At 56.1% G+C, this 27,746-nt stretch overlaps 10 protein-coding genes across 10 annotated transcripts; 6 read left to right on the forward strand and 4 right to left on the reverse strand.

The window, feature by feature from the left end:
• Window positions 1–1,111: 1,111 nt before the first annotated feature.
• Window positions 1,112–2,319, reverse strand: BROUX77_006045 (uncharacterized protein; the record flags this gene model as incomplete). The annotated part of the gene is made up of 4 exons (XM_073750986.1): window positions 1,112–1,590; window positions 1,649–1,989; window positions 2,050–2,155; window positions 2,274–2,319. The coding sequence occupies 4 exons, from the start codon at window positions 2,317–2,319 to the stop codon at window positions 1,112–1,114; spliced, it is 972 nt and encodes a 323-aa protein (XP_073603915.1).
• Window positions 2,320–2,992: 673 nt separating this feature from the next.
• On the reverse strand, window positions 2,993–3,626 carry BROUX77_006046 (uncharacterized protein; the record flags this gene model as incomplete). The annotated part of the gene is made up of 2 exons (XM_073750988.1): window positions 2,993–3,396; window positions 3,458–3,626. The coding sequence occupies 2 exons, from the start codon at window positions 3,624–3,626 to the stop codon at window positions 2,993–2,995; spliced, it is 573 nt and encodes a 190-aa protein (XP_073603916.1).
• A 658-nt stretch (window positions 3,627–4,284) lies between these two features.
• Window positions 4,285–5,513, forward strand: BROUX77_006047 (uncharacterized protein; the record flags this gene model as incomplete). Its single annotated transcript, XM_073750989.1, has 2 exons — window positions 4,285–4,928; window positions 5,006–5,513. 2 exons carry the CDS (start codon window positions 4,285–4,287, stop codon window positions 5,511–5,513), a joined length of 1,152 nt encoding a protein of 383 aa, XP_073603917.1.
• A 1,641-nt stretch (window positions 5,514–7,154) lies between these two features.
• On the forward strand, window positions 7,155–8,917 carry BROUX77_006048 (uncharacterized protein; the record flags this gene model as incomplete). Its single annotated transcript, XM_073750990.1, has 3 exons — window positions 7,155–7,348; window positions 7,410–7,537; window positions 7,596–8,917. The coding sequence occupies 3 exons, from the start codon at window positions 7,155–7,157 to the stop codon at window positions 8,915–8,917; spliced, it is 1,644 nt and encodes a 547-aa protein (XP_073603918.1).
• A 344-nt stretch (window positions 8,918–9,261) lies between these two features.
• Window positions 9,262–10,908, reverse strand: BROUX77_006049 (uncharacterized protein; the record flags this gene model as incomplete). The annotated part of the gene is made up of 1 exon (XM_073750991.1): window positions 9,262–10,908. One exon carries the CDS (start codon window positions 10,906–10,908, stop codon window positions 9,262–9,264), a length of 1,647 nt encoding a protein of 548 aa, XP_073603919.1.
• Window positions 10,909–12,108: 1,200 nt separating this feature from the next.
• Window positions 12,109–16,092, forward strand: BROUX77_006050 (uncharacterized protein; the record flags this gene model as incomplete). The annotated part of the gene is made up of 4 exons (XM_073750992.1): window positions 12,109–12,139; window positions 12,198–12,291; window positions 12,364–15,979; window positions 16,075–16,092. The coding sequence occupies 4 exons, from the start codon at window positions 12,109–12,111 to the stop codon at window positions 16,090–16,092; spliced, it is 3,759 nt and encodes a 1,252-aa protein (XP_073603920.1).
• A 638-nt stretch (window positions 16,093–16,730) lies between these two features.
• Window positions 16,731–18,134, forward strand: BROUX77_006051 (uncharacterized protein; the record flags this gene model as incomplete). The annotated part of the gene is made up of 3 exons (XM_073750993.1): window positions 16,731–16,825; window positions 16,955–17,050; window positions 17,132–18,134. 3 exons carry the CDS (start codon window positions 16,731–16,733, stop codon window positions 18,132–18,134), a joined length of 1,194 nt encoding a protein of 397 aa, XP_073603921.1.
• Window positions 18,135–18,782: 648 nt separating this feature from the next.
• On the forward strand, window positions 18,783–19,394 carry BROUX77_006052 (uncharacterized protein; the record flags this gene model as incomplete). Its single annotated transcript, XM_073750994.1, has 3 exons — window positions 18,783–18,817; window positions 18,877–19,034; window positions 19,138–19,394. The coding sequence occupies 3 exons, from the start codon at window positions 18,783–18,785 to the stop codon at window positions 19,392–19,394; spliced, it is 450 nt and encodes a 149-aa protein (XP_073603922.1).
• A 284-nt stretch (window positions 19,395–19,678) lies between these two features.
• Window positions 19,679–21,350, reverse strand: BROUX77_006053 (uncharacterized protein; the record flags this gene model as incomplete). Its single annotated transcript, XM_073750995.1, has 2 exons — window positions 19,679–20,689; window positions 20,757–21,350. The coding sequence occupies 2 exons, from the start codon at window positions 21,348–21,350 to the stop codon at window positions 19,679–19,681; spliced, it is 1,605 nt and encodes a 534-aa protein (XP_073603923.1).
• A 1,438-nt stretch (window positions 21,351–22,788) lies between these two features.
• Window positions 22,789–27,681, forward strand: BROUX77_006054 (uncharacterized protein; the record flags this gene model as incomplete). The annotated part of the gene is made up of 2 exons (XM_073750996.1): window positions 22,789–23,494; window positions 23,699–27,681. 2 exons carry the CDS (start codon window positions 22,789–22,791, stop codon window positions 27,679–27,681), a joined length of 4,689 nt encoding a protein of 1,562 aa, XP_073603924.1.
• Window positions 27,682–27,746: the final 65 nt, after the last annotated feature.

The raw sequence follows: 27,746 nt of genomic DNA on the forward strand, positions 1-27,746 counted from the left end.
GTTACAAGACGCTGCCCACGTTTCTGAGTGGTGAACCTACCGTTGTATGGACAGCTAGAGCGAGTATGGAGTTGAAGGCTAGTAGGGTAACGGCCAAGTTACACAAGTAAGCAGATGAGATTTTTATTTGGTTGGCAAGGAGCAGATAGACGCATGATTGAATATTTAAAAAGTTTCGGCGATACGTTGACCTGTGGGCGGCGTTTACAATTGCATTTCCTGTCGGTTTCGAAAGATACGTTTTTTTTCTTCTTCTTTTTCAGACGACGGGAGGGGGCGACAAAAGCGATATTCATTCAAAACAGGCGCGAGAATCAACACAAGACGAACGTGAACAGAGACAGGAGTCGCATGGAAACCGAGTGAGATGGCGTATGATATCCCAAATTGCAGGTGGACATGACGTGAAGGAGGGGCCGGAACTGTGCATTCGAATACAAGAAACAAGGTGTTGGATTTCAGCATGCTGCAATCATCAGCCCATACTGGATAGCACTTGACGATCGCGAGTTATGGATGTCGGGGTGGGTGGAGACAGAGGCAAGGGTCCGCATGTGGTGTAGCCAGGCTCGAGAAACATGTTTATCTAAGGCAGCGGGCCGCTGAAGCTGACGTGAAAGTGGCTTTGCTTTGTTGGCGGTTATAGGACAAGGGCAGAGATGACAAGTGCGGAGAGCATGTGTGTGTGTCGACGTGAAGAGAGAACGAGATTTTGTCAGTTGCTAATAGAAGATGTTTGCTTGGGCGAGATGAGATGGTGTTTGTTCCCCCGGGTGCTTAAGATATTTCCATTTTGTTCGAGACCGCCGTGACTGAAAACCGAATAAATAAACCGAGCCGAAATTGATTGATCCTGGGGTGATGTATTGTAGAGAGGAGAAGAACAGAAGAGCTGAAGGGGGCAATGAATGGCACGACACAGCCATGGAGACCATGTTGTAAAGACGCGTTCAAGGCGAGGAGTGGTCGGGCTGTTTGACGGTTACCAGGACTCCTCAACCCCCACAAACTAGTACCTGTTTCTTTTTTAGACAAACCCCAAGTGATTAGTCTCCATATCGGCCATATGCTTGCTTGCTATGTAAAGTACTGCATGTCTCCAAAACACCACTTACTCGGGTCTAGGACCGTCGTTGTAGCTAGGGGGGGGAGGGTCGCGACGGGGAGCCTCTCTGTCTGCGGAGCGGTCGTAACGATCGCGGTCATAGCCACCGCCACCGCCGCCACCACCGCCACGGCGTTCGTCACCACCCCGGCGGTCATCGCCACCACGAGATCCATAGCGGGACCGGTCCTCGCGACCGTATCTATCGAAGCGACCACCGCTGTAACCTTCATCTCTATCGCCGCCACGACGTTCATAGCCACCACGGTCATCACGGTAGCCACGGTCATAACCACCACGATCGTCACGGTAGCTACGGTCGTAGCCACGGTCCTCACGGTAGCCGCGCTCGTAGCCGCCGCCGCCGCCGCCGCCGCCACCGTGGGGGCCTCCTCTGTAACGGTAGGGGTCGTCACGGTATCCACCGTAGCCGCCGCCACCGCGACGACGGTCATCGCCACGGTCACCGAAACGGCCGCGGGGTTCTTGGGTGGACGTTAGCACAAAGATAAAGTCGGAGTCAGAGGAACGAATGAAGCTTACCACGCTTGGGGGGGCCAAAGTATTTTCCGGGAGTCGGCGTACGAGGACGCGCGCGACGCGCCTTCTCAATGCTAAGAGTGCGGCCATCAATCTGTTCGCCCTGGAGGGCCTCCTTGGCCGCATCAGCGCCCTCAGAGGTCACCATCTTGACAAATCCGAAACCACGAGACTCCTTCGTATGGGGGTCGCGCATGATCTGGCACTTTTCGACCTCGCCATACTTTTCGAACATCTGGGTGATCTCAGACTCGCTGATTTTGGGGTGGATGCCAGTCACGAACAAGTTTGAGCCGGGGTTGATGGCGCCATCATCATCGCGGTTGTCATCCTTGCTTCCGCCGCTAGAGTTGATTGTTAGCGTTGATGGCTCCCGTGATGCTGCAGAGAAGACCACGACATACTTGCTAGGGGCGCCAGGTGAAGGGCGGCGACGGTCCATGTCGCCATCGTCGCGGCTCGGGCGAGGCGAGGCACTGCGGCGGTCGTTTTCGTAGCGAGGGTTTTCGTCTGATTGTGAGGAAGAATTCATGTTAGAGCCAACGCATCTCAAAGGCTGTTCGGCGCGAAGAGCAGATTCGGCGGTGAGTTTGTCTCGTCTGCGAACGCAAAAATGGCCAAGTCTTACCCTCGTATGAGCCGGTGGCCTCGTAATCCATCGATGTCGTGGCCATTGTCGCGTTTTTTCACCGAAATATTCTGCACACGATGAGCGGATGTGGAAAGGGAAGAAAATAAAAAAAGCCGCTTTACTGTCGGGACGATGCGGACGCGTCTCGGAGACAAAAAAGATAAATGCGAAGCTGGAATTTCTGATGTCGCTGGGCGAGCAAAGGAAACAAATTTGGAGGCGAGAAAGGCGAGGCGAGGAAAAAGAAGTAACCCCAGGGACTGGTCAAGCGCTAACAAAAAAAAAAATGCACTGTACGGAACGTGTACGTAGTTGCGTTTTTGCTGCAGGCAGTCAGTGACGGGGCGACAGGGTTAGGCAAGCAGCGCCAAATCAAATCAAAATGCAAGGCAGCTTGTTGATTCCAGGGGAAAATCCTGTAGCCTGGCCAACCAGGTTGTGTGTCACAAGGGGCTTTGGCGGAGCTGGGCCAGTAAGGGTCTATACCCTAAAGAACAGACCTGAACCAACCTATTCCTTGGAGCAGATCTGGGCCTTCCATCACGGACAGGCGATAGACACGGCCAGCCATGAGCTGTTTGTCTTTCAAAGTCATGCTCGAATCATGCCCTCCCAGCAACTGATACCGACCTCATCCCAGTACTCCATTTTCCTATAACTAACTAGCTAGCTGATCCAAAGTTCAACAACGCACACCCATGCCACAGTCGCCCGCTTCACCACACGTCTTCTGGATTCACAAGAAAGCTTGCTCCATTTTCCCGGATGTGCTCCTTTTTTTGGTCTCTCTTCATCGACTTGCGCATGTCGTAGGCATCTTCGCTGGTTGCAGCCGGATCGGTCGAGTGGTCTCCGTAATAGCTTTCCACCGTGCGGAAAATGCTGTAGCCGAGGCTTTCGTAGAATCGGATGGCCCTGGTGTTGCTCTTGCGCACAAAGAGGTCGACGAACCAGGCGTCATTGTCGTCAGCAGCACGCTCAAGTTGATCCGTCAGGATCTTGCCAATCCCCAGCCGACGTGCTGATGGCGCCACGGTCAGAGCAGTGATGTGGCCGTGCCAGGGAAGATAATGCTCGGTATTTTTGTAGGCGGCCGGCGATTCTTCCACCTTTCCCATGACTAAGTAGTATGGGCTGATTAGTGACGACAGCAGAGAAAGCAAGACTGGCCCAAGACGTACTGTATCCTATGATGTTCCCATCTGCATCTTCACAGACCTGGAACATGGCAGGCCAAGTTGCATGGTACTGGAGGTAAAAGCTAATCTCGTATGTTTCCGTCAAGGGATCCAGATTGCATTTTGAGAATTTGTTGAGGTCGTCCGGCTTGAACCGCCGAAAGGTCGCCATTGTGAGAAACGGCGTGTGTAACCAGGGGACCGGAGTGCCAACAAGGCGGGATGGAAAAGAAACAGGCCGACTTGGCGTCACTCGTCGATGCCATGGGCCCGCAGACCCTTACCCTTATGTCTCCATCCAGGGGCACCCAGCATTAGCGCATGAAGCAGTGGGTGCCAACCCAAACAAACCCTTGTCTGTTCGGTTCCCTTGCTGCCTGCGCTGCGCTGCCTTTGCCTTGTCTGAGTGCATCACTAAGCGATGGGCTAAGATTGAATCTGACCCCGACCGCTTCACGCTCTGCAAGCCTCAAAACTTGTTCCAGTTCTGGGAACCAACCAACGAGTTAACCTCTCCTTTGGCTCTCCCCACAACACTTGCATCCGCCTTATTTTGTGCCTTGCTGCCGCCGTCCTTTTTCCTTGATTCAATTCTGTATCCATACTGCCCTTCTTTACGTGTCTCCGGAATAGTGGCCTCTCCTCTCCCTCTTATCTTTTGTATTATCTGCTAACCATCATAGCATTGATACACACCTGGCGGCTGTTCCTTAAAACACCCGACCACCCAGTCCTTATTGTCCCTCCCCCCTCTCGTTTTGTCGCAAACTACAAACGATCTTTACCTAAACATAAACCTGTCGACTTGGGTGCAAATCGAGCGATACGCCATGTCTCATACTCCTATACACTCGAGGCATGCCTCGATCTCTCAGGGAAGCCCGTTCAACTCGCCCTCCCAGTACCGCAATTCTTCTCTACACGACCCCGCCACACCAAATCGGAGCAGCTTTGCCCACCAAGAATCCTTTGACCTGAGCGATATTGGCAGCGGCGGAATGGGCGGCAGCTCTGGCCTGGGAAACCTGGCCGACGAGCTTGCTGATGCGTTTGACGACTCTGGTGACGAGGAATACTATGACGATGACGATACCCCCCAGGTTGACATTGAGATTCAAGATAGCGGCATGGAGCAGCCGGCAGACCCCCATGGCCGCCATGGCTCAGGCAGCGCAAGCCCGACCAGCCTGGACTCGAAGCAGAAAAACTCAATGCTGAACGTGGTGTCGCCAAACCGAAAAGGCCACCGGCGCACTGGCAGCGAGTATGACGGCAGCGAATTTGGATCGGAGACCGACTTGGAAACACCGGGGACCATGTCTATTGGGCTTGTGAGCAAGATGGATGCTGTTGAATCGCTTGCAAGAAGGGGAACCGAAAACACGGGCGGTCCTGCAGATGGCGTGTTCGCCAGAGTAACAGAGAGCTTGAAAGATCTTGGATCCCAGGCCGGCGTGGAAGGAGGAGCGACCAGGTCAGCAAGCAACCCACACAGAAACCATCTTGGCCTACATGTTGATGACCCTTTTGCTAACAGTCTTTCTCGTGCAGACTCATCACAGCCCACTCCGCACTGACAACACATCTGTCGCACCAAACGAGACAGCTTCACAACCTGACGTTTCCCTTGCTATCACCGCTAGCCCCACCCTCGGACCCCCAGACCATTGAAGACATGATCCCATTGCTGGTTAGTCTGTCAGAATCCATGCCCCGGCCATCAACACAAGCCCTGGGTGCCATAAGTGCATTGCACGCCATGTCCAACGACCTTGTGCAGACGCTCAACTATCTCACCGACACCCTGCACATGTCCCGCCAAACAACAACTACGGCAACAAGACGACTTAAGAGCACAAAGGAGCTAGTGGCTGAAATGAAGCACGAGGACGAGCTCCGGGAAGAGGGCGAACGGTGGCTAGCCCGCGGAAACTGGAGCCAGCGATTGCAGAATCGCGAGTGCGCGTCTGTATGCGGCGATGTGGTCGGCGGGTTTGAAAAGGTCTGCGATGACTGGAGAGCCAGGCTCCTTGCCCAGGCCGAGTCTGCGCAGACTTAGGGGGAGGGGGCTTGTGTTTTTCGATCTTTGAGGGGCCATGGCCACATCTTCGTGTACTCATTTTGGTCTCTGTTCTCTAATGAAGCAATGGGGTTTGGGTTTAATGACGGAGCGAATTGCGGAGTTTTTCATTGCTTGTTTGTGTTGTCTCAACGTATATCTTGGGGTTTTATTTCTGAACAATAACAAAGCACGACGCGTTTCTGTGGAAAAACATGACGGCGGTGGTGATGACAAAAATGCGGCCCCGGGAAGAGAAGCGTAGTTGGGAAATGGTCGCGGGCGTTTCCTGGGGATCCCCTGGCTTCTCTTAGGATTGGCGCTGGGACAACTCATTCTTCGGGCACTGGCAACCAGATGTTGTTCTTTTCTTTGTTTGGCTTGGGGCGTGCAGCCTGTATTTACAGCGGGGGATCCCTGTATCTTTGGCGCCCTCTAGCTGCTGCTGGCCAATAAGCTTGGCGGCTGGCACTCAAAGAAACAAAACACAAAAGACAGAAGACCCCCAGAAATGCAAACAAGCCAGCCACGAGCAACACGGAAACTGCCAAAGCTGGTCGCTGGGGCGGTTCCCTCCTTCCCTTGCCCATTCTTGCCTGCCATTGAAGCCATATCCCGCTTTTTTGCCTTCTGGTGGCCGTCTGGGATCCTTGTTCCTTATCCTCGTCCTCGTCCTCGTCCTCGTCCTCGTTCTCATCGCCGGCATCTTTGTCTCTCGTCCTCCGCCATCCTCGTCCGGCCTTCTTGCCCACGCTCTTTCCCTACGCTCTGCCTTCGCCTTTATTATTTTCAACATCCTTTTCAAGCATCCTTTATGTGTTTGTCGTCCTAGAATCTGCTCCCTGTGCTAGTTGTAGTCGCATGACAGACGGTCCAGCTCGTCCACAGCGTTTGTTTAGCCCCAGCGTCTTGTCCCACTGCTTTATTCTCGTCACATCGCCATCGGCCGCCTGCCTGCTGCTGTCCAGCCTCCAGCCTCCAGCCTCCAGCCTCCAGCCTGCCATTTGAGCCTACGAAACCTCTGGCCTTGGACTGCCGACGCCTGCTGGGCCTGGCTATCGATAATCTACCGCCCCGCCAACGCTGGACGCGCCCTCACGACGCCGGCGCACGTGCATCTGTTCCACCGGCTCTCCAACAATCCAGACCTCCCCCATACCACAACACGCCGCCTGCACCACGCCGGCCGGCCGCCCTCCCGCATTGCTGCCCGCTGTTGCAGCAACCGCTCTGCTTCTTGGGACTTGCGCAAACGTCAACAACTTACGGCCTGCCGTTGTAAGACATTTGTCTCTTGGCTTGCACGTGTCGATCTCACAAGCAACCATTGCCAGCCGTTCCAAGCTCCCCTTGAGGCTTGATGCGTCGCGTTGAGCAGAACCTCGCCTCTTGTTGATGTTCCTTGGCAAATACATTGCTTTATATTCAAGTAGCTTCTGCCCGTAACTCTCTGCCCGAAGTAGCGACATGACTCTCTCACGGGACCAAAGGCCGGGTTCAAGTGGCTCCTCTCCTAGGAAACCCACAAGGGAACCTCGGAATTCCTCCACCCGCTTATCGTCTGTTGCGTCAAGGGCCACTGCATCTGGATCTCCTCTCCCCCACAACATTTGCCCGCGCAACGAGACGCCGCGATCGACAATGCGCGAATCGGGAGAGTCCAGCGCGGCGAGCACCATGCGCCGGAGCAGTAACAGTTCAATCCGTGGCCCGCCCTTTGACCCTGATATCGTGGACCATGCTCTCCTGAGGGACGCCCAACGAAAAGCTCGCGAGAGCAACCCTACGTTGGGGACCAGTCCGCACCGTAAGAGGCAACGGATAAATGGCGATCGGTAAGTCGCGTGATAATGCCTCAACCGTTGTGGTGGGGCTCGTATTGACCTTGTATTTCAGATTCATACCAACAAGATCGGGCCAGGACCTACAAGCTAGTTTTAGCTTGCTACATGAAGAAGGGTCTCCAGCTACCCCGCCGCAACAGAAAAAGAGAACGCCTCACGGCGAGCTTGATTTCCAGAAAAGTACGTGTCCGTCGTTCAAAGTTTGCTACATCGCTTACTGACTGACTGGTGGATATAGCCGAGGAAGCAAACAGGGTGTTTTCCAAGTTATTACGGGCTGAGCTTTTTGAAGGCAGTGTTCCGCATGATTTCTCGACGCGAGGATCCGGCATGCGTTCACACACACCACCAGCGCCGGCCAGCAATGGCACAGGCTCAAACATGACGCCCTCCACGCCCAGCAAAAAAAACCTCTTCACATATGTTTCTCCTGCACATCACAGTGTCGGCGGCCATCCTACCCCTTCCAAAACTCCCCAGGGACGCCACGGCCCAAATCTTGACACCCGCGCCGAAATCTACAGCCTGTCTCCTGTCCGTCTTGGCAGCCAACAAATGCTGACTAGTCCCCGGAGGCAACCTCGCGCTGTCAGCAAGGTACCCTACAAAGTACTCGACGCACCAGAGCTAGCTGACGACTTTTATCTGAACTTGGTCGACTGGGGAAGTGCAAATGTTCTAGGGGTAGGGCTGGGATCAAGCGTGTATCTCTGGAATGCCCAGACCAGCAGAGTTAACAAGCTCTGCAGTCTTGAGGATGATACTGTCACCAGCGTTTCCTGGATTCAAAAAGGAACCCATCTAGCTATTGGAACAGGCAAAGGCCTGGTTCAAATCTGGGATGCAGAACGGACGCGGAGACTGCGGACCATGACAGGCCACACAGCGCGAGTTGGCTCGCTGGCTTGGAACACTCACATTCTCAGTTCGGGGTCCCGCGATCGGCTGATTTATCATCGAGATGTTCGTGCTCCCGATCAATGGCTGAAAAAACTCGTTGGCCACAAGCAGGAGGTCTGCGGGTTGAAGTGGAACTGTGAAGATGGCCAGCTTGCCAGTGGCGGCAATGACAACAAGCTCATGGTCTGGGATAAGCTTTCCGATACTCCATTATTCAAGTTTGCCGACCACACTGCAGCGGTAAAAGCTATATCTTGGTCGCCTCACCAGCGCGGTTTACTGGCGTCTGGTGGAGGAACTGCCGACCGCCGCATCATTTTCCACGACACCATCAACGGGACAGTCACCAACCAGATCGATACAGGCAGCCAAGTCTGCAACATTGCCTGGTCGAAAAACTCCAACGAGATTGTGTCGACGCATGGATACAGCCAAAACCAGATTGTGGTATGGAAGTACCCGTCAATGACCCAGGTCGCCAGCCTCACGGGCCACACGTACCGCGTCCTCTACCTCGCCATGAGCCCCGACGGTAGAGTCGTAGTCACTGGCGCGGGAGATGAAACCCTGCGCTTCTGGTCCATTTTTGGCCGGCGGCCTGGCGCCAAGGAGGAAGACGAGAGTTGTGGAAAGCTCTCGGACTGGGCAGTGATTCGATAGGCGCGTCGGTTTGATAGACACTTTGATTTGATAAAGGCGTGTGGAAACTTGGCATGGTTGACCGGTTGTTTTTTTTCCTTTTTTTTCTTCTGTGGCAAAATAGCGATATTTTAATGAATTTACGAAGGTTATCCATGACATTTGGGGGGGATTTCTATGTACAAGAGGAAGAGCATGTTGGTTTGGGGAGAGGCATGACCAAAGAATAAGAACGAAAACAATGTAGTTTGTTTTAAATGTAGCAAGATGAAAGGAGGAGCAGACTGCAAGAAAAGAACCAAAACAACAGGAAAAGACAAAGAAAGAAAACAGGGACAGTTTGGCTTGACTTATGGATGCCGTGTCTACTTGCGTTGCTGGAGACCCTCGTCACTATAGTTGACACCCGAAGAAGACGCCGAGTGCGCCACGCCATTGACCACGAGCTCGGGGACGTCCGTTGTGGAAGACGGGCCTTGCTCGGGCGCATGGCCACCGGCGGCAGCAGAATGGGCCTTGTCAGCTGCACCGGACGCTGTAGTATCAGCGTCATCCTCGGAGTGGGCATGGTGGTCGTCGGTGTGGCCAACAGCCGCAGCGCGCTCGACGTCCTCAGCATGCTGCCACTTTGCGACATCTGCCTTGAGGGCCTCGAGTTCCTTTTGGAAGCGGGTGCCAAAGACGTCGATATAGAACGTGGCGCCGTTGTACACGCTCCAGGTGAACATGAGGCTGAGGAAGAGGGTGGAGGCTGTGGGGCTGGCGAACCATAGCGTGCACGGGATCATGGTGAGCACGGCGTAAAAGTACTGGATGATCATGAAGATGGGCTCCTGCAGGCACTCGCGCTGGGCCAGGACGATCTTGCCGATCCAGACTTTGGAGTAGGAGCGGCGCAGCCAGGTGAACGAGGTCGGGCGGCCGGCGGCGATCTTTTCGCGGCGGCGGATCGAGATGAGCAGGTAGTAGGACAGCTGCCAGATGGCGTAGGGGATGCTGCTCCAGGCCAGCATGGACGCGAGGGTGGCGTAGTTGTTGGGCGAGTCGGGCGGGGCGGTCTTGATGGCGTATGCGGCGGGGAAGCGCGTCTGTTGCAGCTCGGGCGAGATCAGGTGCACGATGCAGTGCAGGGCGGCACAGGGCATGATGTGGATGAAGAGCGAGGTGACCTTGTCGAAGCTGTGAAAGACGAGCGAGTTGCGCCACAGGATGATGGCCACGGCGTTGTTGCCAAAGGCCAGGCAGTAGACGGACGTGAACATGCGTTTCGAGCCGGGGAACACCCACAGGCTCAGGATCAGCAACAGGTTGACAAAGTAGCACAGGTCGGCTAGGAAGTAGTGGTAGCCGCGGCGGTGGTAGGCGATGCCGCGGATGGGCATGAAGTAGAACAGCTGGGCCGTGTACCAGATGTGGAAGAACTCGGGGCAGCTGCCGAGCAGGTAGCCGCTGATGAAGACGTTCATGACGCCGCAGATGAAGGAGATTTTCTCGCGCGCCGTGATGGCCTTGGTGTCGTTCCAGCGGGTGCCGAGGTCTTCGACGCCGCGGCGCATGCGCTGGCGGTACCGCTCGAGCTGCTCTTCGGCCGACGGCGCCCGGCGCTTCCACTCCTTGACCACGCGCTCGCGGGCGTGGCTGCCGCGCGACTTGAGCACCTGCTGCGACTGGCGCACCTTTTCTCTCTGGGCCGACAGCCCGCGCTGCAGCTTCTCAAAGTGCTGCGACAGGGCAAAGTTGTCGAGAATGTCCAGGACGGTGAGGCGGTCCAGAGGCGGGAAGCCCTCCCACTCGTCCTGGTAGGAGCTTTCGCCTGAAAAGGACGAGTTGCGCGACATGCGAGGGCTTTTGGAGGCGGTGGAGCTTGGGGAGCCGTTGGTGGTGTCGGAAGAGGAGTTGGACAGGCCGGGGCGGGCGTGGTTGTCGTGGGAGCCAAAGGCGGCGGCCGACGAGGGGTCTGGCTTCAAGTTGCCGGGGCCGGCGGCCATGGCGTCGTTGTGGGTGGATGGCATGTTGGCGATGGGGGTGGAGGGTCTCCCGCTGGAGCTCAAGAAGCTTTGGGAGCGGAGGGCGTTAGTATGGTGGGACGACGGGACGACGGGACGACGGGAAGTCGAGGGCGGTGACGTGGGAGGGGGACTTACTGGTGGTGGTGGTTTGGGAGGGCCGTTGATAAGACATAAACAACGCTGCCTTAGTTCACTGTTTGTCTTCTCTCGAACCAGCACCAGTGAATGGGAGCGGATGGACGGGCAGCTTTATCAGTCCAAAAGGCAAGGGAAATACGAGCAGAGCCAAGAGTCCGTGTTTCCCGCCAGCGAGCCCAGACGTCGATCGATCGGCGGAAGGGAGGGCGGGGCTGGACGGTTCGGTCTCGCTGTGCGTGACTAACCCAAGCTGTGCCACTGCTCTCTTTGCTGGAGATGGACTTGTACCCTCCTGCACGTTCAGTATGGTGGGCTACATGGTACACCGACTATCACGTGTCATTCAACGCAGCACCAGCCGCAACAACCGCCACCGCCGCCGTCTCTTATTACGGCCTAATATCACATATCGACATGGACATGGCCAAATGTCCCGCCCGCCGGATTCATGCGATCTGGCTGCCCTCGGAAAAAGCTCGCATCCATCCGCCGTCCAAAATGATGTCAAGCTCTGGTCTCCTGCGCCCAAGCTTCTTCCTGGCTGCTGGCCCAAAAGTGGACCTACTCTGTTGCGGGTAAACCCCGGCCTGAGCCCCGTCGGTTGCCCTGTAACCAAAAAGCGCGTTTTCCTGAGAGAACCATAGTTGGCGCCGAACTTGAAGCTAGCGCTGGTCACGTCGCGCAACGCGTTTTCTCTCTCTCTCCCTCCCTCCGCTCTCCATCGGCCACATCGAAAAAAAGAGGCGCCCGTCACCACTGCAACCCCCGTTTTGTACGCGCCTTTCGTTTTGCCTGCCCCCCGCGACTCTTCCAGCCCGCCCCAAGACCTCCGCCAGGCCGCCAACCCTTATCCGCTCCCTTGTTCCTTCCTGGTGCTCGCTCACCCGCGTTTTGCGCATTCGCCAATCCACCCCGCCATCTCGACATTCTGAGCATCTTGGACACTCTGCATATTCTGGTCCCTCACCGCCCGCCGCAGCTGCCTCCTGTCGTGACGTCTCCGACTGCCCTCGTCCCTCCCAGCTTCGCCGTGCCAAATACCACCGCCCCGAAGCTGCACCCACCATGGGCAAGCTCATCAGACTCGAGCTCTACAGTACGTTTGTCGTCGTCGGTCCTCGAGCCGATTCCAGTCTAATATTGCCGCTTTCTAGACTTCAAGTCCTACAAGGGCCATCACACCCTCTTGTTTGGCGACTCCTACTTCACCTCCATCATCGGCCCCAATGGATCTGGAAAGTCAAATTCGTAAGCTCCCCCCTCCCAGCCTGCAACGCTCCATAATGTGCAAAGTCCGTAGACTGACAACATCACATCTAGCATGGATGCCATATCCTTTGTGCTCGGCATCAAGTCCTCGCATCTCAGATCCACCCACCTAAAAGATCTTGTTTATCGCGGCCGAGTCCTCAAAACCTCCAAGATCAACGATGACGGCTCTGCCACAACAGAGGCCACCGACGACACCCCCGAAGACACCGAATCCACAGACAAATCCTCGCGCAGTGATCCCCGAACCGCCTGGGTCATGGCCGTCTATGAAGACGACGCCGGCGATGAGCTCCGGTGGAAGCGCGCCATCACCACCCAGGGCTCCAGCGAGTACCGAATCAACGAGCGCGTCGTCACCGCCCAACAGTACAATGCGGCTCTCGAGGCCGAAAACATCCTGATCAAGGCCCGTAATTTTCTCGTTTTCCAGGGTGATGTTGAAGCCATTGCTGCCCAGTCGCCCCAGGATTTGACCCGCTTGATTGAGCAAATCTCGGGTAGTCTTGACCACAAGGCAGAGTACGAACGACTCGAGGCGGAAGCCGAGGTGGCGGCCGAAAACGCAAACCATCAACTCCAGCGTCGCCGTGGAATCAACTCCGAGATCAAGCAGTACCAGGAGCAAAAGAAGGAAGCCGAGAATTTCCAGCGCAAAACCGACGAACGCGACGATGCCATAGTCACGCGAACTCTGTGGAAGCTCTACCACATCCAAACCACCATGGACGAGTCGACTACCAAGATTCGCGACCACCAAGAAGACCTCAAGGAGCACCGCCGGAACCTGGAATCCTTTGAAGCAAGGCTCGACGACGCGAGAAAAGACCAATCCTCCACCAACAGAGAAATCAGCAAAATTGAACGAGCAATCCGGCTCAAGGAGCGCGACATGGAGACCAACCAAACTGGCTTGATCCCCATTGAAGAAAAGATTCAGACTATTAACCAGGAATGCGCCAACTTTACCGAGCGACTCGAGACCACCCGCAAAGACGTTGCCCAGTACAACGCTGTAGTAGCCAAGACCAAAGCCGATCTTGCCAGCGTTGAAAAGGCCGAAAAGCTGTACGAAAGAGAATACAGTGACCGCATGAAGAAGCTCGGCAAGGAGGTGACGGATGCAGATCGCAAGGAGTACCAGTCTCTACGACACCAGGTCAATACAAAAACCTCGTCAACCCAGTCCAACCTGGCCAACCTGGTCCGCCAACAAAAGACAGATGAAGGCACCGTCAGCACGCTCAAGGGCAAGATTGATCTCGCCAAGACAAGCTTCGAAAAATACGAATCCGAGCTTCAGTCGTTGAACCAGCGCAAAGCTGCCGCCGACAACACTGTAAAGCAGCTTGCCAAGGACATTGACTCCAAGAAGAAGCAGTTCAACCAAATGCAATCAGAGCGTGTACGAACAAACCAGAAGCGAACCGAGCTAGAGGAAAAGATTGAGACCCTTTCCGCCAAGTTCCGCGAAGCCGATGATGGCAGAAGACAAAACGACCGAGAGGCTCGCATGAAGGAAATGATCATTTCTCTCAAGCGCATATATCCCGGAGTCAAGGGTCGCATAGGGAGCCTTTGCAAGCCCAAGCAGAAGAAGTTTGATGAAGCTGTTATTGTGGCCCTCGGTCGCGACTTTGATTCAGTTGTGGTTGACACGGAGAAAACCGGTATTTCCTGTGTCCAGTACCTCAAGGAGCACCGCTTCCCGCCCATAACCTTTATTCCCCTCGACAACATCAAAGTCAATGCCGTCAACACTGCCATCAAAAGCATCAATGGTGCCCGCCTGACCATTGACACAATCGACTTTGACTCTGTGTACGAGCGTGCCATGGCCTATGCCTGTGGAAACTCTGTTGTTTGTGACAGCCTAGAAATTGCCAAGCGCGTCACTTTGAAGACGCCCGTGAAAGCTGTCACTCTGGAGGGCTTCGTTATTCACAAGGCAGGTCTCATGACCGGTGGCCGCGGTCCAGAAAAGGGTAAACGCCGATTCGAGGAGCACGATGTCCAGAATCTAGAGCGCGCGATTCTGGCTGCCAAGGAGGAGCTCGACAAGCTCCCTCGCCGCGAGCGTAATGCCGAGGAGGCTCTTCAAAACGAGCTGTCCAGTCTGCAACAGCGCCATGCCCTTGCCAAGAACGAGTACGATGCCCTGGAGAGAAACGTTGCCAATGTTACCAAGCTGGCCAGCAACGAGAAACGCAAGCTCGCAGAGCTGGAGCCCGAGTATGCTGAAAAGAGCGCTGCTTTTGAACAGATCCGCGCCAAGGTTGGCGAGCTCCAGCAAACCATATCCGTGGTCGAGGACAACGTTTTTGCAGGCTTCTGCAGGCGCCTTGGCTACAGCGATATCCGAGACTATGAGGCCCAGCAAGGCAGCATGGAGCAGGAGATTGCCGAGGAGCGCAGCAAGTTCAGTGCGCAGAAACAGCGTCTCAACGGTAATCTCGACTGGGAAAACAGTCGATGTGAAGCCACAAAGGCCCGTGTTGCCAACCTGGAAGGCCAGCTCCAGAAGCGCAAAAGGGATCTCAAGGGCTACAACAGCGAAAAGGTCAAGATCCAGAGAGCTCTTGCTGGCGCCGAAGAGGAGCTCAGTGCGCTAAAGGAAACCATTGAGGAGTACCGCTCTGAGCTTGACGAAAAGGCGCAAAAGGTGTCCGAGGCTCGCCAGGAACTGCAAAAGAGAAGCAAGGAGATTGACGCGCTTCAGCGGGGGATTAGTGCTTTGGAGAGCGTTGTGCAGACCCAGGGCAACGCAAAGTTCAACCTTCTTCGGCGCTGCAAGATGGAGCAAATCAACATTCCGCTTTCCAGCGGCTCTCTGGACAATCTTCCTAACCAGGACAACATTCTGCTCGTTGCTGATCCCGACGCCATGGAGCTTGATGAGGAAGAAGAGGACGAGCAAATGATGGATGCTGCCATGCAAGACCACGGCATTGAAATCGACTTTGACAACCTGGACGACGACCTCAAGGATTCCGATGACGCGAGTGTCGAGGAGGGCCTGGACGAAAAGATTGCAACGCTGTCTACAGAGCTGGAAAAGCTCAACCCCAACATGCGTGCCATTGAGCGTCTGGAAAGCGTCGAGAGCCGCCTCAAGTCGACCGAAAGAGACTTTGAGGACGCGCGCAACGAGCACAAGCTGGCGCGCGATGCCTTCAACGAAGTCAAGGCCGTCCGCTACGAGCTCTTCAGCAAGGCCTTTACCCACATCCAGGAGCAGATTTCCAACGTGTACCGCGACCTGACGCGCTCTGACGCCTACCCGCTGGGCGGCCAGGCGTACCTGGACATTGAGGAGGACACCGACACGCCATACCTCTCGGGCATCAAGTACCACGCCATGCCGCCGCTCAAGCGCTTCCGCGACATGGAGCACCTGTCGGGCGGCGAAAAGACCATGGCGGCACTGGCCCTGCTCTTTGCCATCCACAGCTACCAGCCCAGCCCGTTCTTTGTGCTCGACGAGGTCGATGCGGCGCTGGACAATGCTAATGTCGGCAAGATCAAAAAGTACATTCGCGAGCACGCCGGGCCCGGCATGCAGTTTATTGTGATTAGTCTCAAGGCTGGGCTCTTCCAGGACAGCGAGAGCCTGGTGGGCGTGTACCGGGACCAGGATGTGAATAGTTCCAAGACCCTGACGCTAGATGTAAGTACACAACAGGTGTTTTGTTTTTCTTTGTTCTTCTCACGTCTCCTCCCCCTTCTTGCTGGACGCAAAACTAACTCTCTTTGTGTTGCTAGCTGCGCAAATACGCCTAAAGCAGTGAATTGGATTTGGGGGACGTTGTTGACGCTTGGTTCTTTGGCACGGGGCGGTTAATTACACATGGACACGGACGGGCAAGGCGTTTCGGTGTGAATGGAGGTTCTGACACGGGAGATGTGGGATTTTTGAATTGTCTGGGCTAAATGAATGAATATGCGTGGGGAGTTTTTTTTGTTTCTGTGAGGATCTTGGATGACGTCTTAAGTGGAGCAAGGCTGAAGAGCCTCGTGCCCAGAAAATGCGCATCGCGTAAAGCCAAAGAGCCAAACACGGATTCACATGTGTGAAAGATTATTTTTTTCCCATTGACGTAGTTGGGTGGTGTTTTGTGGTTTTTGTAAGAGAAGCTTGACCTGATCTACGCGGAGTCTCTTTTTTTCTTTTCTTGGAGGGGGGTTTTGTCGGTGTTTTGTTTTTGTCTTGGGACTCTGCTATAATTCGACAGCCAGCGGAAAAAAAAAAAAAAAAAAAAAGAAAACTATAACCACCACAACCACCATCGATTCTTTGCGCCTCTCCCTCTCCCTCTCCCTCCACTTCCCACCCGCTCTCCGCCTCTCACTATCGCAACAGGCCCATCGCCTCCTCTCCTCTCCGCTCTCTCCTCGACCGCCAGTCCCGCCCTCCCATGATGGATCTCGCCCAGAACCTGGTGCGCATGGTCACTCGCGCCTTTTACGAAACCCGACACATCATCATCGTGGATGCCGTCATCACACATTCTGCGTAAGCGCCGACTTTCCACGCGCTGCCGGGGCCTCGGGCGTCGTATACGCCGCGCCGGCCGGGCCACACCACCGTTCCGTCCACAAACACACACACGCGCGCGCTAACCGCAGCTTCCTCCGTTCTCAGTCTCCGCGACAATGACTTGGCCTACATCATGTCCATGAACATCAAGGATCTACACAAGCTCGTCGGCAAACTGCTGGAGGAGCGCCTCCTCCACAAGTAGGTGCCGTCCGTCTCTGTCTCTTCTCTCCCGCGCCGCTGCGGCCAACCCACGCTAACCGCCCCGCCCGTGTCTCCCAGATTTGGCCGCCCCGAGCTCCGTGAGGGCCAGACGCGACCAGTCACGCAGACATACTACTACATCGACTACCGCCAAACGCTGGACGCCATCAAGTGGCGCGTCTACACAATCACCAAGGACATCCAGGGCAACTCCATCACAATCACGGAAAAAAAGGAATACTTTTGCAACACGTGCGGCGCCGACTACACCAACCTCGAAGTCTTTTCCTCGTTTGACGAGTCGGCCGGCTTCCTGTGCGAGCGATGCGGGAGCCCGCTGGTGCACGATCTCGAGCGCAATGCTACGGGCCACGAACAGTCGACGCGCATGAACAACCAAATCAACTTCATCACCGAGCGGCTCCAGCAAATCGACGGCGTGTTTGTGCCCGACAACAACTTTGAGCATGCGCTCTCCAACTCGCGTCCCGTGCTGCGCGATCCCTCGAACCCCGGCGCCGCCGCGGTGCCCGTGGACATTGGCATCGCCCGGCCCACTGCCGTCAAGGGCCTTGCCAACACGGGCCCCAAGTCGCTCGAGGTCAGTATCAGCGCGTCAGACGGGCCGACTGATGCCGAAGTGGCTGCGGAAAAGACACGCAAGGAAAAGATTGCGCAGCAAAACGCCCTGCCCTCGTGGATGTCCAACTCGACCGTCACCGGCGACTCGTTCTCGGCAAACGCCCACGACGACTCCGCCCTGCCGGCCATCCTCCAGCCCGAAGAAGACGACAAGACCGCCCTGGCCGCCCAGGCGGACGCAAATAAGGATCATGCCGCAATCGACGACTACTTTCTGCGGCTCAAGGAGGAGCAGGAGCGCCTCCGGCTCCAGGACGAAGAGGAGGGCTCGGACGAAGACGACGACGACTTTGAGGATGTCGTGGCTGTGGCTATGGACGCGCCTTCGATCGCTGTGCCGGAGCTGGAGCTTGATGACGGTAGGTCAGCCAAAAAGGTCAAGCTGGAGGAGCCTGTGTCGGATGAGAGCGAGGACGATATGGAGTTTGAGGATGTGTAACTAGAACATGTAGCGTCACGACGGGACGTGGGAGGGCAAATGCGGAAAAAAAGAAATCACCCGAGCAGCATTGGCTTTTTGTTATTCCTTGTCTTGTTTCAACTACGTGTTGTTGACATCTTTACCGCGTTGTTTGGAATGCGGTGATCCGTGGTGGTGGTGAATGTCTCTGGCACACTGCTGTAGTAGGGTTACAGATATACACAGGGTTATATGTTATATGCATATACATACGTGTCTTAGCTTGCTTAGAAATCTACCTGATTGTTAGTAATAAAGCCTCCGGATCGGCTTCTACAAGCCCACAAGTTGTCATGAAGATGGGCATTGTTATGTCCGAATTAACAACAGCTTTCAGTCATGGTTGACAAGACTGAGATGGGCCGGTTGTAGATTGTGAGAAATACCAGGGACCGGGCCGGATATAAGACACACGTCATGAGGAGACTTGGATAATAGGCTCCAGTCAGGTGTACAAGTCGATGATATAAAGGCCACGATCCACATTTGCCACAAGAGCTTTGGAGGAATGTTTGTTGTAGCTTCATAACTTTTTGATCTTGAACACCAAGTGCTTCTTACCAGCAAAACACACACACACACACACATCCACACATCCACACATCCACACATCCTCCTTCTCCCACAATGACCGTCACATACCAAGTTTCCCCCGAGCTCGGGTAAGTATACGCCCCAGCCGTCCAGCCAGATCTGCGCACATACTCACATACGCCCATAGCTACGTCCTTTCCGTTGCTGCAGCCAGCTTCATCCTCAGCTCAGCACTCGGAATGCAGGTCTCGACGTACCGCAAGGACGCCGGCATCAAGTACCCCATTGCCTACGCCAACGACGAGCTGGCCGCCAAGGACCCCAAGGCCTTCAAGTTCAACTGCGGTAAGTGGTTCCACGCGGGAGGGGGTGCTCCCAACCCAACCCAACTGCCTGCAACGGCCATGACTGTGACGCCACCTGCTAACATGCTCCTGGGTGCCTGTAGCCCAACGCGTCCATCTCAACTATGGCGAGGTCCATACCTCGTGGCTGGGCGCTCTGCTGATCTCAGGTTTGCGCTACCCAGTCGCCGCGGCCTCGATTGGCGGCGCGTGGCTGGTGGGCCGCGCCCTGTATAGTAGGGGATATGTCGTCAATGGGCCCGAAGGTCGTCTTGGCGGCGCGGTGATATGCTTTTTCACTGATAATGGGCTCAAGGCCATGGCTTTGTACACGGGCATCATGTTTGCGCTGGGCCGCTAGAGGGGCGGCTGGGTTCGCTGTTTTGAGGTGGTGGTGGCGGGGGTGTTGTAGACTGCCGCGCATTAGTAGAGAATGACATCACCGTGATTATATTGATAAGTGAAGTGTGGTATTTGTGTCACATGGAAAGATATGTTGCAATATAGGAATCATAGCATAACAGCTGCGCCAAGTGTTACACAGGATCAAGAAAGATCAAGCAGGGCATAATTGGAAAAGAAATACTTCATTGAATCTCATGCTATGGCTCGTAATAGACAACACACCCACACCACATAACCACGCTACAGCTCCTGATTGGCCTGCACTGATATAAAGTCCTGCTCCAGCTGGTCGGTGCTCAATGCGCCCGAATGCTCGATTCCGTTGTTGCCGAGGAGAAAGTCTCCAAAGTATTTCAAGGCACTAAACATTTCCTCGCCGCTGGGGATGATGTACTCGCGCGGAAGAAGGAAGCCGTAGACGCCAGTGTCCTGCAGCTTGATCTGGTAGCTGTAGTGGGCCTGCATTTCATGGTAGAACCAGTCAATGGCAGAGCCACCGCCAGTCTCCAAGTGCGGACCAGACGTGGCGACTGAGCCTTCACACGCAGAGGCAAAGGTATATATGCCGCCGTCAGAGAGACGAATGGCCTTTGCCAGACCAGCAGCGAGCTCTTCGAGGTTCTCGAGATTGGGCGGCTCGATATGGCACGAGTGAGAGTAGGGAAAGAGGACCTGCTGCGAGTACGAGTGGAGGTCAATCAGGCTGATGAACTTGGTCGAGCCGCTCTCGGTGACGTTGCGCGCCCAGCTTGCCAGCTGGGCGGTTTCAGTGGCCTGGAAGGGTTCAGAGCCAGCAAAGGCCTCGGAGCATGGGTTTTTGTGCAGCTCGGACGTGCCGTCCCAGCCAAAGCTAAAGGTGTGGTCGAGGTCCAGGCCGTGGCAGTATGGCGCGGCGGTGGGCTGGCGCGACTTGCGCCACAGCCGGTCGGTCGTCCAGGTGTACTCAAAGCCGTCGGGGTTTGTGACGGGGATGAAGACAATATCGAAGGATTCAATGATCTTGGTGACGACGTGGTCCCGGCCGTAGCGCGTGGCAAACGACCAGGCTAGATAGTTGACGCTGGAGATAGACACCCACTCGCGGGCATGGAGGCCGCCGGTGACCAGGACTGTTTTGCGCGGGGACTCGTCTGACGGATCGGTGTTGATGCCAATGCGGATGCCGGTGATTTCGCGGCCCTCGAAGGACGTGCCGATGTTGACCAGGTGGACGTGGGTTGGGAACATGGCCTGCAGCAGGTCAATCCATCGCTGTATAACCTAGACGCAATGTTGGTAAAGAAGAAAAAACAGACCGTGGGCGGAGGATGCTACTTACAGACAGCGGTTGGTAGTCTTGGAAGAACATGTCGTCTGAGACGGTAAGAGAGTTGCCGATGGTTTCGGCGTAAGACGCAGTATCAAGCGGTTCTGACGCAGACGGCTCCTCGCGAAGCGCTTGTGGATATGTGTGTGCGATCTGGGCCGCCAGATCGGTCGAGAGAGTTGTGGCGCAGTTTTGCATGGTTTCGGGGAGCAGGGCCATCAACGACTTGACGTCATCCGCAGGCACTCTGACATCGGCATGGCCGCGAGCAACCGACCACACGTCGAGCGCGAGCGCAGCGGCAGCCGTCCCGAAGGCGGCCTGGTCTGCAGGCGCGGAGATGTTGAGGCGCAAAAGCACGTGGCCCGAGTATTTTGACGGGATGCGGTCGCCGTGCCGTAGTGGGCGGGAGCCGGCAGGGCGCTGCGAGGCGGCGCAGTGGGCGCGGAATAGAGAGTGGACGGGCGAGCTGCAGATCCACGACTTGAGAGACGACGACACGGGCGCGGCATCGAGGCGGGGCTCGGGTGGGTGCGGGCCATGGGCACCTGCTGCCGAGCCGGCGGCGATGGCGACGGCGACGGCCAGCGTGGAGCAGAGATGCATGGCGGAGCGGGGCGAAGTGAGGCGCGGTATCGGAGCGGCGGGGGAGGCGGAGATCCGGAGACAGAGAGGCGAGAATTGCGATGGGGGCGAGAATCAGCGAACGCGGGCCGAGTCCAAGCCGGGTCGCTTGGTCGACAAGCCGTAGAAAAAAAAGGATGCAGGTGGCGGTGCGTGCGAGAAGCAAGAATGCACTGTGTTCTGGGGGCGAGGCCAGGGGGCTTAGAGGGGGGCAGCACAGTGCGGGGAGACTTGCACCAGCGGGGGTCTACACGTCACGTCACGTCTGACTTGGCTGTACTTAACGTCTATCTCTAGGCTGGGCTGGACTGGGGCGAAGCTGCAGGCGATTGGATTGGGCCTGCAGGTCGTGAGGCCCGAGAGAAGTGTAAAGGGGATAGTCGTACTGATATTTACTGGATGCAGTAATGTGGATGTATTCTTGTACCTTTGTATCTTTGTACATGCTCCGCCAGGCAGACAGTCAACCTCCAGAGAGCAACTGCCTCTCCGGGCAAGGCTGAGAATATCCACCACCACCGCCACCAAAAACTCCACGAATTCCACGCAAACCCCCAAAAACCAGCCAGGCAGCCAGGCCGATTTTGCTCTTGCCTCTTGCTCCGTTCGCTGGCTGTGACTCCTCAGAAAATTCTCTTCTTTTTTTTTCTCTCTCTTCTTTCGTCCTTTCTCCTCGACCCGATCACGTTCCCTCCTCCAGCCGCAATCCCTGTCCCCCTTTCTGTTTCTGGGCGCCTGGCCTGTAGCTTCGGAACTCTGCCACTGTCCACTGACCACTGTCCACTGTCGCTATTTGTCGCCATCGCCGGGCCCGTTGATTTGTTTCGATCCTTGAATCACAAGCCACCGCCACCGCCAGCGTCTCTTTTTCTCTTGCTCGACAACCACCAGAAGCGCCGTCTATCCACCTCCCTTTCTAGTGGACGACTCGACTCGCTTCGATCCGCCGACGACGCCTGGACGAGCCCAAAGCAGCGCAAAGGGAACCGCTCCCCTCCTCGTCCCCTCAATATCAAATAGTCAATACCCAATAAACCGCCCTTTGCTCTCCGCAACATCCAGCCCAGACTGTCGAATACACACAACTGCTTGCAAGTGGCCCCTGGTGCCCCCCGACTGCCAATCGTCCGCTCCACGACACCTCCCGCTTCCGCCGCCGCTTCCGCCGCCGCTTCCGCCGCTTCCGCCTCCCCCCACGGCCTCCGTCGCCGCCCGGCACAAGTCCACGCAAGCCTCCCAGCGTCGCCCGTGGCCAGTCGGACCAGCACCAGCTGTTTGCGGCCTGGCCGGGCCTCTCTATCCCCGCCTGGGGCCTCTGCCTGTGCCCGTGCCGCTGCCTGTGCCTCCCGCCCCGGCTGCCCTCCCTTTTTCTCTTCTGTGCCCTCCTTGATTATCATGAGAATCTGCGCCCTCCTTCACCATGCCTTTCCTTCGCCGCCGCGGCATCATGGCCAGCGAGTCCGATATGCGACGCCACACCAGTCAGCCGCAAAGTCTCACTGCTGCAGACGCCAATGACCATCCTCTCCCCGGCCAGTCTCCAGCAAACCCCTCCAGCCCCAACCAGGGCGCCAGCGACACCAAGTCTGATTTTGATTTTCCGTCTGGCCATGTGTTTTTGCCCCGACCCTACCCAAACAAGACTGCTCCCCAAACCGCCAGCGACCCTCTGGACTCTTCCGGCCCTGTCGATTCTTCCGGCCCTGTCGATTCTTCCGGCCCTGTCGATTCTCTCGACCCTCTGAGCCGCCCATCCCAAACTCCCTCCCACTCCCTCTCCCTCTCCCAACAACCACCCCCAGATCACCATCGCCCGTCGTCCGAATTCACCAACAATAAACACCCAACCACCGCGCCTGACGCCCAACCCAACCCCGACGCTGCCAGCCGCCGCCGCAACCCTCGCCCGGCCTTTACTGCAACCGATCTGTCCTCCACCACTGCCTCCACCCGCCGCAGCCACGATATCCGGCCTTCCTCGCCTCTCCCGCTCCAGCCTTCCTCAACTGCCACCGACAGTGCAAAGAACCGCCGCTTTTCCCTGCGCTTCCGCAATGCTTCTGACTCGCAGCTTCCGCTCCGCATGAAACTCGACGAATCGCCGCCACCGCCGCTTCCTGTTCCTCGTGCGTTCCATCCCGTTGTCCCTTTGACCCTTGATGATCCATGCCAAACATCACCCTTTTTCAATCTTCAATCTATCCCCTCCCTCCCTGTTCCTCTTCTTCTACCCGCTCTCCCCCCATCCCCATCCCCATCCCCATCCCCCATCACTTCCACCCTTGGAATCTGGCCTACTAACGATCCTATCCTCCTCGCCCATTCAATAGCTCCCGGCATCATCACCACAGCACCCACCGTCGACTTCGTCGCCATGCAAAAGAAACCGTCGCGACTGAGGCTGTCCCGCTTCCGTCTCGCCAAGAACCCATCAACCAACACACTCAAAAAGCCACTCCCCGCAGAGCTTGCTGCAGCTCAAGCGGCTGGCTCTGGCTCCGGCCCTAGCTCCGGCCCTGGCCCCAGCTCAGGCTCACTTTCCCGCAAAACCTCTCGAGCCCTCAACTCAGTTGCTATTCCCGATCCAAATCTGCAAACTCCTGTATCCAGCAGCCCCCCATCCGCCGATACCAGCTTTGATTCCGCCGATCCCGTTTCCTCTCCCGCGCCGACCATCGACCCCGTCTCAGCCGAGAATGCCGCATTTTCTGTTGCGTCCAACCGCCGATCTGACTCCTCTGGGCCCTCCGATGTCAGCTCAGCCGATCCCAAGCCAGTAACCTCGACCCAACGTTCATCATCTTCAATCTTTCGCCTGCCACGTCGCAAAACTCGGACCGCAGAGCCTCTATTTCCCACTAGCCACCTCCCACAAAAGCCCAAAGTCAGTCTTGGAGATGACAGCCACTTCGAGTCTGATACCAGCAACTCCTTGAATATCCCCAACGCCGCATCTCTTTCCTTCTCGCCTACTCCCAAGCGCCCCGTCTCAAAGTCAAAAACCTACAGTCCGCAAACCCCGAGGCCACGTTCTGTCCGTAGCAAAACCGGCACTCCTAATCTGTCTCCGTCGCCTGCCACAGCCGTCTTCCGCCCACAGTCCAATCACTCCGGCCGCTCGTCGCCCGCAAGGTCTCAGACGCGTAGAGGCAGATCATCCACATTGAGCTCCCTTGGACACGATTCAAACGACGAACACCTTGCTCCTCCCGGCTCCCGCCCATCCTTCAACAGCGGCCGTAAGAGTTTTGGGGATCTTTTTGGCTTGAACAGACTCCGCCAAAACTCGGATGCTACCATTGGCCGTTCTGGCAACCTAACCCCCATCACACCTGGCTCTGTCGCTTCTAAAAACAACTCACTCCAGCTTGTTCGCGAAGAGGTCTCCCTGCCAGAAAAACGCGACGATGATACGCCAGTTAAATATCTCGCTCGTGTAGAAGGTGTTGTTCCGCGAGGAAGTATTGCTAGTGCGCTCTCCAAAAGCTCTGACCCTTTTTATACCGCTGTATTACGGAGCTACATGCGGAAATCCAGTTTCTTTGGGGATCCAATGGATATGGCTCTGCGCAAGCTGCTGATGGAGGCAGAGCTCCCGAAAGAAACACAACAAATCGACCGCTGTCTCGTTGCGTTCGCCAACCGCTATCACGAGTGCAATCCAGGCATTTACGCAAATCCAGACCAGGCCTACTTTGTTGCCTTCTCCCTCCTCATCTTGCACACAGATGTATTCAACAAAAATAACAAGCACAAAATGCAAAAGGTCGACTACCTCAAAAACACACGCGAGCAGGGCGTTTATGACGATATTCTTGATTGCTTCTACGACAACATCACCTACACGCCTTTTATTCATGTCGAGGACGATTTCGACTCAAATAGCGAGCGCACCAACCAGAACAAGGGCAGACGGCGGCCAATCTTTCCCGGAGCACCCCCCGAGATCCCCAAGAAGAGCAAGGAGCCCATTGACCCATACACACTTATCCTCGACGGCAAGCTTGACACCATCAGGCCGAGTTTCAAAGATGTCATGAGCCTCGACGACCACTACACCTATCTTGGGACAGCTCGGCGGTTAGATCTCAAAGAGCTGCAAAAGACCTTTTTCAGAACCGGCGTACTACAAATCGTTTCTGCTCGCTCCCGCCCAGACGCCTTCATGACAGAAAAAACTGCTAGCAATCCCCAGGTCGCCCATCCCGGCATCGTCGACATTAAAGTCACAAAGGTCGGCCTTTTGTGGAGAAAAGACGCCAAAAAGAAAAAGACACGCTCACCATGGCAGGAATGGGGAGCTATTCTCACCGGTGCCCAGCTCTACTTTTTCCGCAACACGGCCTGGATCAAGACCCTGATGCATCAGTATGACTCTCACATGAAGCAAGGAAACGATGACGTCCCCGTGATCTTCAAGCCTCCTCTGGAGCAATTCAAACCTGATGCCTTGATGTCAACAGATGGCGCTGTGGCTTTGCACGACATGTCGTACAAGAAGCACAAGCACGCCTTTGTCTACGTCAGACACGGTGGTTTCGAAGAGGTTTTGTTAGCCGATGACGAACATGAAATGAACGACTGGCTTGCCAAGCTCAACTATGCTGCAGCATTCAAGACTTCTGGTGTTAGAATGCGCGGGGTTGTCGGCGCCAATTATGACGGCCAAAGCAGACGAGCCATCCGTCGTCTTGATTCTGCCGACGGCGCCCAGGTTGTGCAAACACCCAATGGCGAGGTGTCAATAACAAGGGGACGCATCGACTTTAAGATGGCTGAGGACATCTCTGCCGCGCGTCGCCAAGTCATTCTTGACAAAGTTGTCGAGGCTGATGAGCGCCTAGCTGTTGCCCAAAAGCTGCTAGACCTCCAACTCCGCAACGCTCGCCATCTACAAATCATGGCTCCTATCCAAGCCAAGACTCGCGAGCAGGTTCTTTTGTCGGCTGCGCGAATGTCAGCTCAGCTCAAGTGGACCCGAGCCGAAATATGGCGCCTCAAGTGTCATCGCGATATCTTGATGCAAGACATGGAGGAGGAGCGACTTCTTCTCAGTCCGCCTGGATCTAGCAAATTAGGCTCTGTTCAAGAAGACACCCTGGCACCACAGGACGGCTCTCGTCCCACCACACCGTCTTACGGCGAAAGTCAACCCACCAAGACATCAGCTGCCTCGGGCAGTATCAAGATTGGCATCCAGTCTCAAACGCCCCTGTCACTTGCCACATCTCCTCAGTCTGACATCAATGACTCGATTGCTGGCAAAATCCCTTCCAACGCCGACACAGAAAACGAGGATGTCTCCACCAATGTAGGGGCTTCTCTTCATGGGCGCCAAAGGTCGGAGAGCACGTTGAGCCTGCATGAAGAGTCTCCCTTTGATGAGAAAATTGGGCTAGCCATAGGATCCTTGGCCTCCCCTCAAAGGCCACCTGAATCCAACAAGCTTGACAAGGAATCCGGCGATGACAACGATATTGTTGAGCACAATCTATTGGAACAGGCAGGCCTGCTCCGGTCGTCGACAGTCCGCAACTGGAACTCCATCAGTTCCAACGCTCAACACGGCGGCATTGACGTAGATCCCGAAAAGGAAAAGGCCGACCGCAGCAAAATCAGACGCAGCCTGCAACGGACTCTCCGCGAGGGTGGCACACGCTCCAAAAAGGGCAAAGAGCCAGCCCTGGTAACGGACGAAGAGGAGCGTCTGGCCCGCGGCAACGGCAGCTTCACCGTGCACGGCAAAAAGGCCTCGGTCATCAACTTTAGCAGCGAGCTGCACAACCTGCCGTCCAAGCGCACCGAGGCCGACCTGTCCATGTCGCCGTCGAGCTTCGACGCCGTCGAGGACGACGACTTCCACTCGGCCCTCGGCGATTTCGACGACTGGCGCGAACGCCGCGGCTCGGCCGCCAGCGCAAGCACAGCCACTGCGCGCAGCTTCCGCGAGCTGCATCGCAAGTACACGACGACCCATGCCCCGCGCGCCCAGAGCACCCCCGGCAAGCTGCTCGTCCCGTCGGACGCTGATAGCGACGCCGGCGCCAGCTTTTCCGAGGGCCAGAGGACCCCTCTTCCCCCGATTGACCCCCTGAGCGACGAGGAGGAAGAGGACGACGACGAAGACGAGGCTGTCGAGGCGGGAGAGGTTTCATCGCCCAGGCAAGGCCTTCTTGAGGGACACGGCAGGGCCAAGCTCCACGCAGCGCCCTCGGAGCACTTGGCCTCAGATGCCACCCGAGATGACCAGTCTGACGACCACGATGATCTGGACAAGATGCCGAGCGCGCCAATTTCCCCAATCAAGGCCTGAAATGCCCGCCCGCTGAAGCTTCCTCGCATCGCCGGACTCTCTGGGGCTCTCTTTGTGACGTTGAA

Source organism: Berkeleyomyces rouxiae (genome assembly GCF_048999995.1).
Source record: "Berkeleyomyces rouxiae strain 22BRR77 chromosome Unknown BrBRR77_ptg000007l, whole genome shotgun sequence".
Lineage (NCBI taxonomy): Eukaryota > Fungi > Ascomycota > Sordariomycetes > Microascales > Ceratocystidaceae > Berkeleyomyces > Berkeleyomyces rouxiae.